At 45.2% G+C, this 18,237-nt stretch overlaps 1 protein-coding gene across 2 annotated transcripts; it reads right to left on the minus strand.

Annotated features, from left to right (window-relative positions):
- Window positions 1-391: 391 nt before the first annotated feature.
- PARD6B (par-6 family cell polarity regulator beta) lies at window positions 392-17,326 on the minus strand. 2 transcript variants are annotated; one of them, XM_044262835.1, is made up of 3 exons: window positions 17,026-17,326; window positions 12,147-12,369; window positions 392-3,405 (listed from the first exon to the last, which is right to left on the minus strand). In XM_044262835.1, the coding sequence occupies exons 1-3, from the start codon at window positions 17,089-17,091 to the stop codon at window positions 2,582-2,584; spliced, it is 1,113 nt and encodes a 370-aa protein (XP_044118770.1). In that variant the 5' UTR covers window positions 17,092-17,326; the 3' UTR covers window positions 392-2,581. The 2 variants fall into 2 exon arrangements, with proteins under 2 accessions (XP_044118770.1, XP_044118771.1); XM_044262836.1 differs by lacking the exon at window positions 17,026-17,326 and adding an exon at window positions 15,879-15,929.
- Between the last annotated feature and the right edge of the window lie 911 nt (window positions 17,327-18,237).

Raw genomic sequence — 18,237 nt, forward strand, 5'->3', positions numbered from 1 at the left:
CTGTGTGACTACATTTTAAATACTGCCTCCCTGTCTGTAATCATAAGCTCATACACAGCCACAGTCGCTGTACCTACAACTTGGTGTTTATCTTTTAAAAAATTAAAAGTTGAGGAAGCCAGGACATTGTTGTAACTTAACAATTTTCTTCCCACTCATTTGCTATCATATTGGTGCTTGCTAAGTATTTGCTGGGTCATTTTTCATATATTTGCAAACAAGAAAGTAGCCTTTATACAAGTCTATCTTTATTTGTAAAAAATAATATACAACTAAAGCTAAATTGATTTTTAAAATCAAAGTTCATTTAGTGATAATGTACATTTTATAATAAAATTGTAGTAAAATACTGACATTTGAGAGTTTAAACAAAGTATCATTCATGTAAAAATCATGTTGTCGCATGTAAAATTTAATTAGAAAATTCATAGTTCACAAAAGTACATATATTTTGTTGATAGCTCATGAGAACATTATCATAAATTTACTCAAGATACAGAACAAAATTCACAGTTAGGCTTGACATTTCGTACTATAAAATTTTACACTGAATCCACTGATACTTCTGTTAATAAGGTACACTTGGAATAATCGATTCAGACTACCAATGACCGGACATTTTATTGTATAACCAAGAGCTATTGGTTTTACAATACGTCTAGTAATCAATTATTTCACCAATAATTTAAATGAGAAATCTAGTTTTAACAGCACTGACATATACTCTTAGCAGGATAATTAAAAAGCACTAGCAGCTTTGATTTCCATTTTCATGAATACATACAAGACAAATCTGTACTTAATCGTTAAAATTTGTACAAAAAGTCAAGCCCTGAAGTATTTTTCCTCCAAGAGAAAAGTTCAGATGTTAAAACTCTGTTAAAAAATAAAAGAGAGAGAGAGAGAGAGGTAGTGTGTGAAAGGATTTTTTACTTAAAATGTTGAACCCCTGCACCACTTATAGTATAAATGTAATTTAACCTACACGTTAACATTTTACTGTTCTAGAGTCAAATTTCTGTACCTCACAGAAGGTTAAAGCTGGAATGCCATTAGCAAATGGTGGTACAGAAGTGGAAGAAACTGGGTGAATTCAACAAAAAAGTACATTGCATTACATAACGTTGTGCAGTTAATAGTTCAGCGATAATCTGTTTAGTGGTAACGTGAGCAAAATACATTAAGTATTCTGAGTCAAGTGACCTGCCTTTTAGTCCAAGACTTCTTCATGTACCTTTACCCTAGAGAGAAAATATCCTTCAAAACGGAGTCACTGAATTCTTCATTGCTTCCCCAGCAAGCAACTGTTACGGAGGTACCCATTCTAGCCCTACTGTAAAATGAATTAATAAATAACTCTGAGAGAAGGAGCCATAAGCCATAGGGGACTTAAGCGCTTCCCGCAATCCTGGGTTTCTACATACAGGCCTACTGCGGTGCCCGTGCGTGCCGGACAGGGAAGTCAGGCGAGGGATGGAAGTCAGCAGCCTCGCCCTTCACTTGTTCTAAGTGGATGCCCTGGAAAGTAATAAATAGCCTCATAAAATTAATAGCAAAACGCTCTACCTGTCCAAGGTGAATAGTCTTATCTTTTCTCATAAAGTATAGGTAGTGTTCCTAGAAATCCCATTAGGGAAAAAAACCAAATCATCTCATGTAAAAAAGTGCACAAGTGTGTCGTGTGTGTAAAAATCTTTTAATTTGGGTGCATTTTTAAATCCAAAATGATTCCTACTACTCAAATACATAGCAGAGTATTAAAAGCACACCCACAAAACACACACCAACAACAAATGGAATGATTTCCAATGAGATGGGGGTGCGGGGGAGGAGGAGGCGAAGGGAGTCTCAGGTATTACCAGCTGACGGGGCTGCCTTTTCAACGTTAAGTTATACGCACATGGAGTGAGTCTGTGAATGTGAAAACTATGGGATGAACAAGCCTGGAACTTGAACACCACTTACATTTTCTTAATTCAGGAACACGGAGTCAATGCTTTATGATGTAGGAAGTGACTCCCAAAAACAGGCGATTGGTTTGATTTCTTAAATATTAGGGGGGAAAAAAAAAAGCATCTGAAAAAATTACTTGTAACAACGAACAACAGAGGAACAACATTAAAAAATCGAAATAAAATATAGGGAACATAGGAGCTGAGGTCCCCAAGGTACCAAAGGACAGAATCAGACTTCTTCACATTAGAATTTTAAAAAATACAGTTAAAGGAAAAGCTAACTGGGCTCTGCACAGCAGGTTAAAAAATATGCAACCACTTCGAACGGAAATGATCTGGTCCTCTCAGTTCTGAGAATGTGCTCTAACATCCAGTTCTCTAGAGATAAAATAACAAAAGCACGTAATTTCATTAGCAAAGGCCCCTTTCAGACTTAAACTCACCTCTGACAAACTGAAGTTTATATTAACAATGATCAAACTACTATTATAACAACATTTCAAGCTTGCAATATTAATTTTCTCATGCCTACTCCAGGTCACTGGTTCAGAGGTATATATGCTTTGAACAGCCAAATCTACAAGTCCCTGCGGCATCCTTGCTCCAAAGACATTCGGACAAAGGCTTCATAGTGTTATGATCGTTCCGTCTTCTTCTAAGAGTTTTTGATCCGGAGCATGTGTTTCTGTATTTGTGCCACTTGCTACAGGTGCTAAGCTCACTTCGTTAGAAGGAATAAAGCCGTTCTGTCCAGACTCAAAATGCAGTTCTATCTGCGTTAATGATTCGAGGCTCTCCGTATTAGGAACAGCTTTAGGAATCTGCTGCGGCATTCCGTTATCTTCGATGACAATGTCATCTTCATCGCTGTCTTCGTCCTCTGGCTCAAAGCTTGGTTCTACCTGCTGGACACAGCCCAGGAGGCTGTTATCTGTGGACTGGCTGGAGCTGCCGGAAGTCCTACTGTTCCGAACCACATTATTCCTCTGGTTTGCTGGTCTCACCGTTATAATGAGGTTGCGGCTGTTGGCGATCATCATGTCTGTTACTTGGTCAAGACTCTTCCCTGAAACTTCTATGCCATTAACTTCTAAAACTTCATCATTAACAGCTAGTAGTCCTGTGCTTTGAGCCAGGCCTCCTGGGACAAGTCTGGATATAAAGATCCCTGGGACCTTCTCTAAGCCATGTGGCGTGACCCTGACACTGGAGCCGTCGCGGATGTAGAACCCTAAGGGTTTTTCAGTGCCGTATTTGTAAAGACGAACCCTACGGTGTGTTTCTGGGAGAATGTCCACGTCTATAATAGAAGACACAGGTCTGAAGTCTTGGGGCATACTAATGACTATGTGTGGCTTTTTTCTATGGTTGTCAGGACGCAATACATTGGTTAAAACATTCTTCTTCTTTATTAGTGTGTCTGTACCAAAGGCACTGTAGTCTGCTTCTTCTGTTTAAAAAAATAAAATAAAATAATTACAGAGATGATGTAAAAACACCCAGTTTACCCACAGTTGAATCCATACAGAAGAGATAACTCACATGTATTTGGTACATAAACAATTTACTTTTTTTTTTTTTTGGACAGACAGATCACAAGTAGGCAGAGAGACAGGCAGAGAGAGAGAGGAGGAAGCAGGTTCCCTGCCTAGCAGAAAACCTGATGCGGGGCTCAATCCCAGGACCCTGGGATCATGACCTGAGCCAAAGGCAGAGGTTTTAACCCACTGAGCCACCCAGGCGCCCCGGTACATAAACAATTTAAATATTAGCTTATTCTAATCAGATCAAAGGGCAGCGCAGTAGTAAGACCTGCTGTACCAGAAAGAAACCACTAGGTGGCCCTCCCAAGCACACATCATAAAATCCCAAATGTTTAATCTGATAAAGCTCAAGGACTACTTACAACAGTAAGAGGCGAAAATAAAATTCTTGTAAGTTTACACACACATTTTAAACAGTATTTCAAGTGCGTTACTTAAAACATATTTTTCCTTCATTTGTTTAAGAAACTCCAGGTTGGGGGAGCCTGGGCGGCTCAGCAGGTTAAGCCTCTGCCTTCAGCTCAGGTCATGATCCCAGGGTCCTGGGATAGAGCAGCGCATCCGGCTCTCTGCTCAGCGGGGAGCCTGCTTCCTCCTCTCTCTCTGCCTGCCTCTCTGCCTATTTGTGATCTCTGTCTGTGTCAAATAAATAAAATCAATCTTAAAAATAAATAAATAAATAAATAAATAAATAAAGGGACACTTTTGATTCCCAAGGTAAATCAAGGGAACGAACTTGTATTACAGGCAGCGGGGCAGATGATGTAATTCAATGAAACAGACAATATGCATGAAATGATCATGTAAATTAGATGAATGTATATCTAGAATTTAGGAATTTTAGTCTCCTGCAAATAATGTTCTCGCTCAGTTTTCTGGGGGAGTTCTTATCTTCAATTTCTCCACTTCTGAAAGAGGCTGAAGTCTAAGATTGAACTTTTTTTCACTGTGTGAAAAAGAAGTGTGGAGGGCCCTTTCTTGGCGGCTGTGCCACAGTCTTTCTTCCACTATAGGAATTTGTGTGGCCAAATCCCATTTGCCATGGAGCCTTGTTTTTTAAGTAAAAATGTTCTCGTTTTTAAATGCTGACACCTAATTAAAATAACAACAAAACAAACACCAGTTTGAGTCAAACAACAAGCAGGATAGCGTTCCTGCTTCCACCCAGAGGATCTACCCTCCCTGATGTAAAACTAAGGGAAAACAGGGCACTTAAAACCAGATCTGCCTTCTGAAATCAAACTGCTGAAGGAAAATACCTACAGGGCACCTGGGTGGCTCAGCGGGTTAAGCCGCTGCCTTCGGCTCAGGTCGTGATCTCAGGGTCCTGGGATCGAGTCCCGCATCGGGCTCTCTGCTCGGCAGGGAGCCTGCTTCCTCCTCTCTCTCTCTGCCTCCCTCTCTGCCTACTTGTGATCCCTCTCTCTGTCAAATAAATAAATAAAAAAAAAAAAGAAAGAAAATACCTAAAACAGAACACCTCATCAGAGAATAACAGATTAAAAAAAAAAAAAAATGAAATTAACATCAGGCGGGAAACCTGAAATCATGTTTCAAAATAACAGAGGAGGAGAAACTAAAAATTCAGAATCTTCAAGGATAAAAATATATATCCAAAGAACAAAGGAGACAAAATCCCCCTCCCGCAAAGAACAAGCTCAAAATCCTAGTCTCAGCAACTCCGGATAATAGTACTATCACCACACTGTGACTGTACAAGCTCAGTTATGTTCTGTCCCTTGACTCTCACTCTATTGATAAATATTATCATCTTTACTACATAAACCAGGAAATGAAGAGTACAAAGTAATGATTAAGAGTACAAAATACAAAGACTGGACCTTTATTTTCTTACTAGGCCAATACTTGACACATTCACAGAATGAGTATTAAGTGTCAGGTGTGTGTGTGTCTGAGTATGGGGAACGTTTTTTCCTCAGGCTGCTTCAATTCTCCAAGAGCTAGTTGCAGAGAAATGTACAAGACTAGGGGTCCCTTAATTTTTGGCATTTCCCCCCCTCTGGGGATAATTCTGTCTTTATTTATAAAGCATGTATACCCTGTTCTCACAGAGACAAATTTGTTTATAATTTGGCTTTGGAAATTAACTCACTGATACGAGAATCGTTTTGGCAACATTTGACCGAAAGCCTCTCAACGATGGTCTTCTACTGAATATGTTTTCTCAGAAGTATATATTTTCATTTTAAAAGAATCAATTAAGAAAACCCACATAAGATTTATAAGGAAATTTCCAGACCATACACACAGAGAGTAAAACTAAGTTGTCTACATGGGAAACCTGACCAAAGAAAAGAAAAAAGAAAACAACCCCAAATCTGCATAATTTGGCATCGCATCCAGACTGTTTGAATGCTCTCTGCTAAATTCTCAAAAGCAATATGCCCCAGCACAAAGGCACCTTTGTTCTCCCATCTAGCTAATCAGTTTCCAGCCACTGGGAAAAGAAATATTTTGGCAGAAAGCCAGGGTGCAGAGTGTTAGTTTAAAGTGTAAAGGTGACTGTCCACAGGGGACCGGGAATTCACTTTCTACCTGAGTCTCTGTGTCAAAGCACTGAACTCAGAATAAGATGAAAAGTTCGCAAAGCTGGTGTCCAGCAACCTCTGCCGCCATAAAAACCCAGGCTTATGCAACAGTACAAGAGCGAGGCTTCCCCAGCAACCCCTCCCTCATCCCAAGCCTGTCCATCGGCCACTATCTCGGCTGACGGCAATCAGCAAGGATCCACTGGGAATGCCTCTGAGGAGCCGAAGTGCTTGTCTCAATTCCTTCCGAGCAGAAAGCTCCTGCCCTCCGCTCCCGGGAGCAGCCTCGCACGCACTCCCTCTGGAACTCTCCCTCTTCAGACCGTTAATTCCGAAAAGCCTGGTTATCTCATTCCTTAACTCACAGGGAGTCGCAAGCCACAGATTCAGAGCAGGAGGTGAGGGTCCACCAGCAGTGAGTGGCAGGCACAGATCCACGAAGTAAAAGCCTACAGTGTTAGAGCCAATCTGGAGAAAACCGACCAAAAACGAAAAACCAAACCCTCATATAACCCCCTTCATCATCCCTGTACAGTAGCGAAACAGTTAACAGTTCATGGTAGGGTCATCGAGGAAGTTCAAGATTAGGACCCATTTAAAATTCTGTGACAAGACCGGGAAGAATGAAGTAATTTTTGAAATCATCCTGTTCCAGGGCTGACCACCTTTTGCCCCGAAGAGCCGGACGGTGAGCACTCCGGGTTCGCGAGTCCCCCAGTCGCTGCCGCAGGAGCCAATGGGCCATACATAAAGAACGCAAATGGCCGCGTTCCAAGAAAACAGCCAGCAAGCCGTGTTTGCAAACCCCTGTTCTAATCCAAAATGGTTAAAAAGAACTAAATCTGGCAACTTTAAAAGGATTAAACATCACCTAAAGCAATACTCAAGGCATGCAAATCCCTTCATTTCCTAATATAAGGAATCCTAATCACCAAACATTCCAGAAGCACCGCAACCTGGCCAGGCCTCGAGTCCCGGCCGCAGATTCAGTGAACCAGAGAGGAGTGGGGGGCTTGCTCTCGTGGAGCTTACAGTCTGCAGGAGGAGATGGCAATTACCACCTGCAATCTCATTATTTCAAAGGGGCCAAGAGCCTCGGTGTAGACCTGCCGTGGGCGCCCAGCCTGTGTGCAGGGCGCAGCAAGGCTTCTCCCGGGTAGCTGAGGTTTGCGCGGAGACTGGAAAAGCAGCCAGCAGCTCACCAGGTAGAACAGGGAGGAATGCTGCCGAAGCAGGGTCCAGAAGCAGGGTCCAGCAAACACGGGGAGCAGGATGGGGGAGGCCGCAGAGACCCACAGGGAGGGAGGGAGGGGAAGGAGGAGGAGGAGGAGGAGCCAAGGGCCCCTGCGGAAAACAGGCCTAGGGATTATGGACTTCAGCCTAAGGGCACTGGGAAGAAAACAAAGATTTGGGTTTTTCTATAAACTCACCCTGACTTTAAGTGGGAGAGTGACCCCGAGGGAGACGACAGGCGGTTACTGCCATCATTCTGAATAGTGCCTGGCCTCCAGCAGAGGCAGTGCTGATGGGGAAACAAATCTGAAAAATAATTAGAACTGCTGGAACAGGCTTGGTGACTGGCTGACGGACAGGTGTGTGTCCCAGGTGACACCCAGGTTTCTGTCCTGAGCAACTGGTGTCCTACGCTGTTCTTCAAAACTCAACTGACAATTACGATGCATCTCTCTTGGAGCATTTTGAAATCACGGCCGGATTCACTGAGAAGTAATCGTCAAGTACACCTACAAACTAACGTCCACTGCCCAGCTCTAGGGATTGAGGCGCCTGGGCCACCAGGCGGTGTCTCAAGTGTGACTATGCGTGAAGCAAGCAAGGCTCTTCTAGGGTTTCCAACAAATGCGCCTGTCTGGTGTCATCCAAAAGCAGAAGGTAACACAGCAAGAAGCTGTGCTGTGGATGTTCGGATCAGATCCGGTAGGGAGTCTGTGCGCATCCACGGAGTCCAGACTTGGCCGCCCCTCGCTGACTGGCTGGGAAACCTCTAAACTCCAAAAGGGGACGGGGGCTGGCAAAGTATCTGGGAATCCCTTCTGCGAACCTGACTTTTCAGATAGCAGGGATTTTGTTTTCTTTGTTTTCTGCTTCCATGATAATAGTCCTAGAGTACGGGGGCTTTTCTTCTAACAATAAATTACTGTAAGACACAAAACCTTTCAAGATACGCAACGATACAATCTTTGAGTTCATACTATATAGTTTATGCATTCAACTGTGAACTTTCACTTCGAAGAAACTTCTTGTAGGGATATCAGATTTTAAAAGACCACGTGATTTTAAAATTCAAAATGGTTTTAAAATTTGTTTTTTTTTTTTTTTTTTTGGGGCGCCTGGGTGGCTCAGTGGGTTAAGCCGCTGCCTTCGGCTCAGGTCATGATCTCAGGGTCCTGGGATCGAGTTCCGCATCAGGCTCTCTGCTCAGCGGGGAGCCTGCTTCCTCCTCTCTCTCTGCCTGCCTCTCTGCCTACTTGTAATCTCTCTGTCAAATAAATAAATAAAATCTTTAAAATAAATAAATAAATAAATAAATAAAATTTGTTTTTTTTTTTACATCACTTGGTACCATGTAAGTGTAATTGCTGCCCTATTGATTCCTAAACTGGCATCAACAGGCCAAGAAAACAAAGTGTACTGTAATTAAGCAGTAAAATGTTACTATACTTAACATCACGCTTTGTATTAATTTCCTGAATTTACTGTTTAGTGAAGTTTGCCTAAAATCAGCTTTTGCTCAACATCTGTTGAGCTTTACAAGAAAAAAGTATCACTGTGAATCACAAGGCACCACGTAAGTCTTGTTAAGACAGACAATAAACAAGATAACTCACAGGCACAGAAGGTAACTCCAGGTCTGATAAAGGTGGGAGGGTCAAGGGGCTTTGGTGATCCAACGTGACCCCCCCTCCCCCTCTGAGTAAGTTATTTGAAGTTATTTGCTATTTGTGAGTGATAAGATCTGAAGGGTGGGGGAGGGGGGTTAGTGAGGAGAAAAGCAAGAGCAGAAGCACAGGGACAGCAACACCCTTTCCAAGTCTGAGGGAGCTTGCAGGCCTGGTGGGCCTGGTTGAGCATGACTGCGGGGTGGGGGGATGGAGAAGAATGAGGTTGGGGAAGCCCAAAGCAGGAAGGATTTCCCTCTGGATGCAATGGGGGGTGGGGGAGGGGGGTCTGAAACAGGAAGGACTTGACCAGCTTACTTTTATGCTTTCCTTAAGTCACATGTGTATTACATTTATATGTTTATATTTTAACGGATTTTAGGGCACCTGGGTGGCTCAGTCGGTTAATCATCTGTCTTCTGCTCAGGTCGTGATGCCAGAGCCCTGGGGGGGGGGGCTCCTGCTCAACAGGGCGCCTGCTTCTCCCCCCTCCCCCGCCGTCTGACCGCCACGTGCTCTCTCTCACCAACTCTCTCAATCTCTCATAAATAAATACAATCTTAAAAAAGAAATCAAGAGGGGCGCCTGGGTGGCTCAGTGGGTTAAGCCGCTGCCTTCTGCTCAGGTCATGATCTCAGGGTCCTGGGATCGAGTCCCACATCCGGCTCTCTGCTCAGCAGGGAGCCTGCTTCCCTCTCTCTCTCTCTGCCTGCCTCTCCATCTACTTGTGATTTCTCTCTGTCAAATAAATAAAAAAAATCTTAAAAAAAAGAAAAAAGAAATCAAGATTGTATTTATTTATTTGACAGAAAAAGAGACAGAACACGAGCAGGGAGAGCAGCAGAGTGAGAGGGAGAAGCAGACTCCCCGCTGAGCAGGGAGCCCCGACATGGGGCTGAACCCAGGAACCAGAGATCATGACCTGAGCCTAAGCGCCCCATGTTCATATTTTTAAAAACAAATGTTCTGTTGAATGCACCTCCTACTTCTAAATGAAACTTTTCTTTTTTTTTAAAGACGGGGGAAGGGGTAGGGGCAGAGGGAGAGAGAATCCTAAGCAGACTCACCGTGCCCTGTGGGGAGCTGACCCAGGGCTCAGGGCTTGAGCTCACAACCGTGAGGTCATGACCTGAACAAAAACCAAGAATGGGAAGCTTAACTAACTGAGCCACCCAGGCGCCCCTTTTTAAATCGAATTCTTTTTTTTTTTTTTTAAAGATTTTTATTTATTTATTTATTTTGAGAGAGAGAGAGAGAGACAAAGTGAGAGAGAGAGCATGAGAAGGGAGGCCAGAGGGAGAAGCAGACTCCCCATGGAGCTGGGAGCCCAATGTGGGACTCGATCCCAGGACTCCCGGACCATGACCCGAGCCGAAGGCAGTTGCCCAACCAACTGAGCCACCCAGGTGAGCTGCTCACTATACTGGACATTGATTCCTAGGACATAGAAAACTTCTGTTCACATATAAAGATGTTCAAAAGCAAAGAGCAGAACAAAACCACCCTTAACAGATGTGAGGACTGACCCCACAACCACTACGTGTTGCAGCGCCAGTAATAAAAAGCATGCAGTGGCATGATCCAACTCCGACCATCTAACAGAAAGGATAATCCAACAAAATTTTGTTGGATGGCAGTGGTTTAAAAATAACCACTCCACGCCTGCATACCCATTCCAAATACAACAAAGTATTTTAATGAAAATTACAACTGCTACCAAGAAAGGCCTACTCATCGATAATTAATATTATTCTGCTTAAAAATGACAAGTTCCACGTGAATGCTTGTCTTCTCTCCCTACTGATGTTCTTTTGTCTCCAACAGTCCGTGCGGCTTTCCAAGGGTCTATCCCTGGTCTTCATCCCGACAAGGCCTGACGTCTCCACCAGAGAATTTCTCAAATATCACTTCTCCACAGACTTTCAATTTTCTCTGACTGGGCCTCTAGATTACAATCCAAAGTTCCTGTCTACCATTTCCAATTTCCTACGTGGCACGGTTAAAACTCACCAGCCAAATATCCTAAAACCAAACCCATTTTCTTTCCAAGCTAATCTCCCTCTTCCAAATTCTGGTTGTTTGTAACACTGTCCCAGCCGTCAGACTCGAACCCAGAAAGCTCTGCTGGACTCCCCTTCAACTCCCCGCCATCCCGTGGGGAGCACAGCGACTCTCAAATATCAGATATGCCCTCTTTAACGCTGCCACTTTCGTCGCCTGCCTCCTCCACTGGGGCGGCTTCCAAGCTGTCTCCTCACCGCCGGCTCCCGGCCCTCTCCTCTAAGACCCTGCTACCTCAACTCATCCCCAACCGCCAAATTATCTTCCTAGATGAATACTCTAACTACACCACACGACTGTTACGTATCTATGAAATCCATCTCAGAGGTCTTGGGGAAAATCAATGTGTGCGTTTCTATGTATTCTGTAAACAGTCAAGTGTTACGAACATGTCACCCTTGGGAGGTTTATTTTGTTGGTGGACTTTAGTTCCTCCAAACCCAGAAAAGCAAAGCTATATAATCAGTGGAATTTCAAAGCCCTAGGAGTGGTCTAACGTTTATCAACTGGGAAATAAAGTTTCACCTTCAAGGGTAATTCCTAACCATTCTCTCAAACTGCTTTCTGGGCTGGTTTATAAACACAGTAAGGCTTTCATCAACCCACCAATACTAAGCTTGCTGCTGTCATGCTGGCTTTCTAAACCTCTTCATTTACCAAAACCAAAGAAATAAAAATGGCACACATCATGCCCAGGCGCGGCTAGGCAGACACACAGACTTGCGGGAGGCCACAGAGTTTAAAAAAAAAAAAAAAAAGTTCTACAACTCAAAATTCTTGTCATATAGGATGGTTATTTCAAATGTTCTTTTGCAAGACTAATATCAGTGTTTAAATTCCTCCATAATAATGACATGCTATCTAAGTTTCCAGATAATTAACTTTATTTCTGTGAAGAGCATTCTAAATAAGTAACTTTCCTTCAGGTAGTTATTAAGTAGTAAATACAGCACTTGAAAGTTGGTTGCCACCAAAAAACGAGCATCTTTCTCTGATTCCCAAGTCCCAGTCTTTATACCATATCTTTCTGAATGGACACAGTTCTATTCAACAAAGTGAGAATTCAATGCATAATCCTACCCGTGAGGAAAATAAATTACTTTTATTTCTAAAACAGTGTCTCTAGACAGTGGTACTTACCCTTTTTTTGTATAAAAATCCTAAGCAGTGGATTGGCCGTTGAAACAGCTTTGTGGTAATTGTCATCATTATTTATAGGTAACAAGTCTCCGTGGATGTCTGCATAGCCTACTAAAACGTCAACATTGGGTATCTTATGAACGTGTTGCAGTAATCCATAAAACTCCTCAAATTTTCCAGGTTTGGATCTTTCCAGTGAAAACCGACGAAATTCAGCTCCAAACTATAAATACAATGAACATCTTAATTAAAAACAAACAAAAGTAACAGGACCCAATCTGAACATGCACTCCATAGGAAAATTAACAGTAGCAGTGTTTCTCTTAATAAGAAAGAGTGTTGGAGGGACACAGTCTATTGTCACAAATCTCATTATTTGAAGATAAAATAGCATAAGACAGACAGGAACGTGCCTTCTCACTGCTACATCTCTGAGGAGCATTCCCATCAAGGATGAGGCTCCACTCAACCCCTGGGGTTCCCAGGCCTCCCTGGGGACTGGCCCGCAAGAGTGACTCTGCTCAAACCCTGTCTGGAGCTCAGATCTTGACAGCAGTCCTCTCCCCGCCCAGGCCATGGGGCAAGAAAGATGTGCCCAAGTCTTTATTTTGGCAATTAGCAAAAAGCACCAAAGTTTCTTTCCCCATGAAACGAATTAGGATCTCAGAGGAAGTGGAAAGAACTAAAAGCAACACATAAAGGAGGGACTTTGAGCTTCTTGGCATGAAGGCACAATACAAATGGGAGGTCTATCATATAAGGAATAGGTCTAGAGATAAGGAGCATCTTCCCTATGATCATGCTGGAAAAAAGCTTTATTAATACATAAAATATACATCCTACAAGCATCCTATTAATGCAAGGAGTGTGGATATGCTTGGCCCAGTGCCTGGGCCCTACAGACCGAGGGCTCAGGCCTACCGCAGGAGCTCACCCATGAGTGGTAAAGACGACAAAGACATCCGAGAGGTATTAAGGAACCACAAAACCACCTCTATCACGCCCCGTTCTGATTCCTCTAGAATCATACCTCTGCTCTCCAAACGCCGGATTATTAAAGCGGTTGGTATTCAGCACTCAGGACTGGCTTCATCTGGTCCCCGATAAACAGGATCTATGACTGACTATGGGCCCAGTGTGCCGTTTCCTCCAGGGGGAAACCCAGGTAAGGTTAATCAGCCTTCCTCAGAAAGCACCCGGGTCATGTGAGCTCCAGGAACCCTACAAAACTATGATCCCACTCTTAGGGATCACCGTGGAGACCAGATATTAAACACTCAGTTGAGTCCTCCAGCTGATTTTTTTTTTTTATTATTTTAAACAAATGTTTGCCAAATGTATTCAACCACTGAACTCCTTTTTCCTCTAAATATCTACTACTAAGAAATACTAATGTATTCTAATGTAATGTAATACTAACACAGCCTTAAGCATCAGCAGAGACAGTCTCCATCAGAATAATTTGAGCAGATTACAAATGTGTCAGTTCCTCTTCCAAAGGATCGATGTGATATCTCAAGTCCCTGTATCTGTTACACTGAAGTTCATCTGCTTGCTAATACCCACACCTACTCATCAGTATTAAATTAAGTTTAAAATTCACCCAAACCACCTCCTCTAATGAATCCGAGTTTGCACGACACATTCCTAAAACATAAACACCAACATTGGTCAAGAATATAAGGTGACTCATACCTAAAACTCTCGAAGTTTAGTCACACCTTCACGTTTCAAAGTCAATAAAAACTCGGCAACACCCTTCATATCAGAGCTCGTCTTATGATGTTATCAAAAGTCACAGTTTCTCCTCCTTGGTCTTTATCCTGGGATCACTACCTCAAGCTCCTGCCCCGGATCTGCGCCGGGGTTTATCACTGTCCCACGGGCCGGAATGAGAGTAACATCTGACCCATGAACATTTCAGGGCTCCAACGACTTTGCTCAATAAAGCTTTTGGGTGAAAATCCTTCACTCAACGTGTTTTTCTCTTCCTTAAATGTTATGATAGAAACAATGAAAAACTGTATGGCTTCACAGCTGACGTGCCCTTCTGCAAATGTTAGCAGAAAACAAAACTGAACAAGAGAAACTTACTCTTCTTGCGGAAAAACAACAGGATTAAGAGAACGTATTACTACGTGAAGAAAAATACTAAGACCAAAAAAAAAAAAAAAAGAAAAATACTAAGACAGAGATAAAATTAAGACCCAGTAACACCTATTCACTGTGTGAAGCATCTGTAACTCTTACGTAGGCCAGTCTAGTTTGTCTTGGCCACCCAGGATGTGGCCTTCTCCCAGCATCTGCTAGGAGAATGGACACCCATAGCCCGGCATCTGTTGGTAGGTTCAAGAAACCGCAAAGTTGGGACGCCTGGGTGGCTCAGTTGGTTAAGCAGCTGCCTTCGGCTCAGGTCATGATCCCAGCGTCCTAGGATCGAGTCCCGCATCGGGCTCCTTGCTCTGCAGGGAGCCTGCTTCTCCCTCTGCCTCTGCCTGCCACTCTGTCTGCCTGTGCTTGCTCTCTCGCCCTCTCTCTCTGATACATAAATAAATAAAATCTAAAAAAAAAAAAAAAAGAAACCGCAAAGTTAATTTCAATACTGCTTGCCCATGAATAATAATTAGAACATGTACAGCCCAAAGATTGTTCCAAGGTCATTAAAGAATTCCACCTTCATTATCGATTAAGAACTTTCCCCGCTCTGCTCAGGTGATACGGCTGACACTGTTTTCTACGCTGAAGAAAAAGAATCTGAAGTGTGGATCTATCTGCACATCACGGGGTTGCGGTTACAACCTCTTGACCATCAGTTTTGTAAAAAGCTGTGCTATCTCCAAGGCGGCTGACAAAGGGAAATACTGTTTCAAACATCTGTCCAAATACTTTGTAAATGATAAAGATGACAAGTGTTTCATTTAATCAGCTAAAAATAAACGGGTCAACAGCATCTATTTAAAACACAAGGTGTCACAGACCCACTAAAACCAGTACCGGATATTCTGTCTACACACCAACTTCGAGCACAACAGAGGAACCACACTTCATTCACTGCAGGTTCTCAGAAAGCCTTGATTCTATTTGAGATACGGCTCACTACAAGTGCAGCCTGACAGCTCAAATAGGTAACATGTAGGACAGACATACGTGTGGGAAAGACTCACAGGTCAGCGGACAGAAGAGAAGGGGCCAGAAAGCCTGAAATTCCTGTCCCAGAGTGCGCCAGCTTTCCCGTCCAGGAGACAAATGACCATTTGATTGTACTTATCAGTGCACCTAGAATCTCTGCCCATTTTTTTCCCTATGATGAAGAATTAAAAATTGCTACCAAGATTAGGACCACAAACTGCATTCGAAGATTATGCAATATCCTAAGTGTTTGTCTTTTCTTAACCTCAACCCCCACAGATGCAAACTAGATTCATGACAGAAATGCCTGAGAAGGTTCAACCAGTGGGCACAGAACCACTCCGGCCACTATACCGCTCGAGGAAAAACCCTGTATGTTTGGAGTCATCTTAACCCCTAGCTCAAGCACGTCTCTTCCATTTGCTCTAGCGGTTCCACTGAGGACACGGGGAAGAGCACATTCTCTCAACTGCTATAATTACATTTCTGTTCTTATTAAACAGGACGGTTTCTGTGAAACTACTGCCCCTCCTGCTCCAGAAGTTACAAATAACATTTAAATGATGTTTAAAATGAATGCAGATCTCAGTTACAGCAACTTACAGAACTTTGCTTATCAACTCGAGATAATAAAGCCATTCCACCCACAGGCTCCAGGCCGCTCTCTTTCCTACACTTCACTCAAAACCACTCCCTGATTTGGGATTTGCCCTGTTTCATCATTTCTGAAGTTGATATGCTTGTACTGTTCTTCCATTCTTGCAGGTGTTTTGCTTTTCTCAACTATTTTTAGTGCTCTCAAAAACAGTTTTATTCTACAGAGTCTAGAAGTTATTCTGTAAAAAGGCTTCCAGGTTTTGTCATAAAAGCAGAGCCCGGCAAAGTCTTAACCTTTCTGACCCCTCCCTTTTGTCAAGAGAATCAAACTAGATCATCTAAACTTCTTTGGCTCTTCAACCCATGAAATGCTTGCTGAAAATGTGGCTGTGGTTGCCGATCACCTTCAAATTCCAGCTCAAAACCCCCTCTGGAAAGCATTCTCTACCTAATCCCTAAAGACTACCCAGCTCAAGCAGCCTTGCAATTTAGGAATTCAGGGGATGCGGCGGGAATTATCAGCAGACTGGCATACCATTGGTCAAGAAGGAAAACACTTGATGTGAAAAGGTAGCACTATGGAATGAGAAGAGCATCCAGCCTCAAACTGTAAAGGGCTACTCAAACGAAAGGCGATAGTGTTAATTTTATAGATTAAACGCATACCAAAGGTAGTGCTGGAAAAATCCCTAGCAGGAAGCAAAGCGAACTTTAAAAGGTCCCTTTAGTGCACTGGGCTCTCCCTTTCACCCCACTTACACCCTTGAACCACAGAAAGGGGTAACACTTTGTGATCACGAGTCTTCCAAATAGCTTTTCCTCCGAGACCAGGAGCTAGAATTTACCCCCAAGCCTTCGTCCCGCACTGCGCTCAGACGCCTCCCATCCCTTAACAGGAGTGAGATTCAAGGAGATTAAGTGCTCCATGGGTCTTCCCACCTGGGCCAGGAACAAACACACGGCCCCTCCTTCGCCCCCTTCTCGGCAAGTTTACTATGCACCACCTCCTGCCTCCGCACCCCACTGCCGCACCCCCCGCGTTGCAGGCACCGGGGCAGTCCCCCCCGGCCGCCCCGGGCAGCCCCCGGCCTCCCCCAGGCCCGGCCCCGGCCCCCATCAGCCGGCCGCTCCGCCCAGCCCCGGCCCCGCGCACCTTGCTCTTCACCTCCATGGTGCCCAGGCAGCCGCTGCCCGCCCCGTGCCGGTGGCTGCGGTTCATGCTGAGGCCGGGCCCCGCGGCGGCCTCCTCCGGCCGGGCCGCCCCTCGGGAGCGCAGGGAGCGAGTGCGCGGCCGGCGGGTTGGGGACGCGGCTGCGGCCCGGGCGACTCCTCACAGGCACCTGCAGAGGGGCGGCCGCGGCTCGGGTCTCCGCGCAGAGCTCCGCTCGGCTGGCTGCTCACGCGGCGGGACCGAGGGTCGGACTGGCTGCGCGGCGGGTGGGGACGCGACTCCCTCCCTCCGGGCCTCGGCGGCGGCCGCGACGAAGAAGGAGGAGGGGGAGGAGGAGGAGGGGGCGGAGCAGAGGCGACAGGCGCAGCAAACTCGCTCTCGGCCGCCTCCCCCGCAAGCCCGCGCGCGCGCACCCGAGGCGGGCGGGAGCCGCGGCGCGTGCGCGCGCTCACCTGCAGCCTCGGCCAAAGCCTCGGCGGCTCGTGCTCCGCCCACACCCAATAGGAACCGCGCACCTGCGCCAGCGTCGCCAACCAATCGAAACACGCTTCGCGAAGCGCGTGGGCGGGCCGCCTTCTCGAAAATCCCGCCCACCACCGTGCGATTGGCTCCGCGCTGCGAGGGAGGGGCGGGATCACCTGAAGCCTTGGGCCCCCTCCCTGAATCAAGCAGGGGAGCTGGAAAGCGCATGCGCGGGCTCTGGTGTTTCCGCCTTGGGAAGGCTGGCCGGAAGCGAGAGCGCACCTGGAGAGAAGCAGGGCGGGTGCCTTTTGCGCAAGCGCAGGCACGCGCCTGACGTCCTGGTCCCGGCGAGAGCGCGCCGGGCTGGGTTTGGAGGGTGTTGTTTGGCCGGTTGTACCCCACGTCCACTTTTGGGTGCTGCAGCAACGTCTCTCCACTACCCAGTTGGGTCGTTTAGGCGTCCGGCTGCAACCCTGGTTACAAAATAAAACTTTTCTCGCTCTGCAGCAGTTAGTAGGGGAGAACATCAGGGCTCTTCGTTCTCGTCCGTAGAGATTTTTCTGCAACCCGTCGGGTCCCAGGAGGTCGAGGGAGCGCCGCGGTTGGGGAGGGAAAGTGAACTGAGGCCGGGATGGCTCCCCTCAGGACTTCTCGATGGGCCCGCCCGGGCTTTCTTTTTTCGTTGCTTATTTTGTATTTATTTTATTTTTAAACTGAAGTCTTCCTCTCCCT

Source organism: Neovison vison, chromosome 8 (assembly GCF_020171115.1).
Source record: "Neovison vison isolate M4711 chromosome 8, ASM_NN_V1, whole genome shotgun sequence".
NCBI lineage: Eukaryota > Metazoa > Chordata > Mammalia > Carnivora > Mustelidae > Neogale > Neogale vison.

Coding starts and splice junctions, on each gene's coding strand:
- PARD6B (XM_044262835.1), bottom strand. CDS start 17,091: ATGAACCGCAGCCACCGGCACGGGGCGGGCAGCGGCTGCCTGGGCACC. Junction 12,370..17,025: donor CCATGGAGGTGAAGAGCAAG/GTGCGCGGGGCC, acceptor TTGTATTTATAG/TTTGGAGCTGAATTTCGTCG. Junction 3,406..12,146: donor GATTTTTATACAAAAAAAGG/GTAAGTACCACT, acceptor TTTTTTAAACAG/AAGAAGCAGACTACAGTGCC.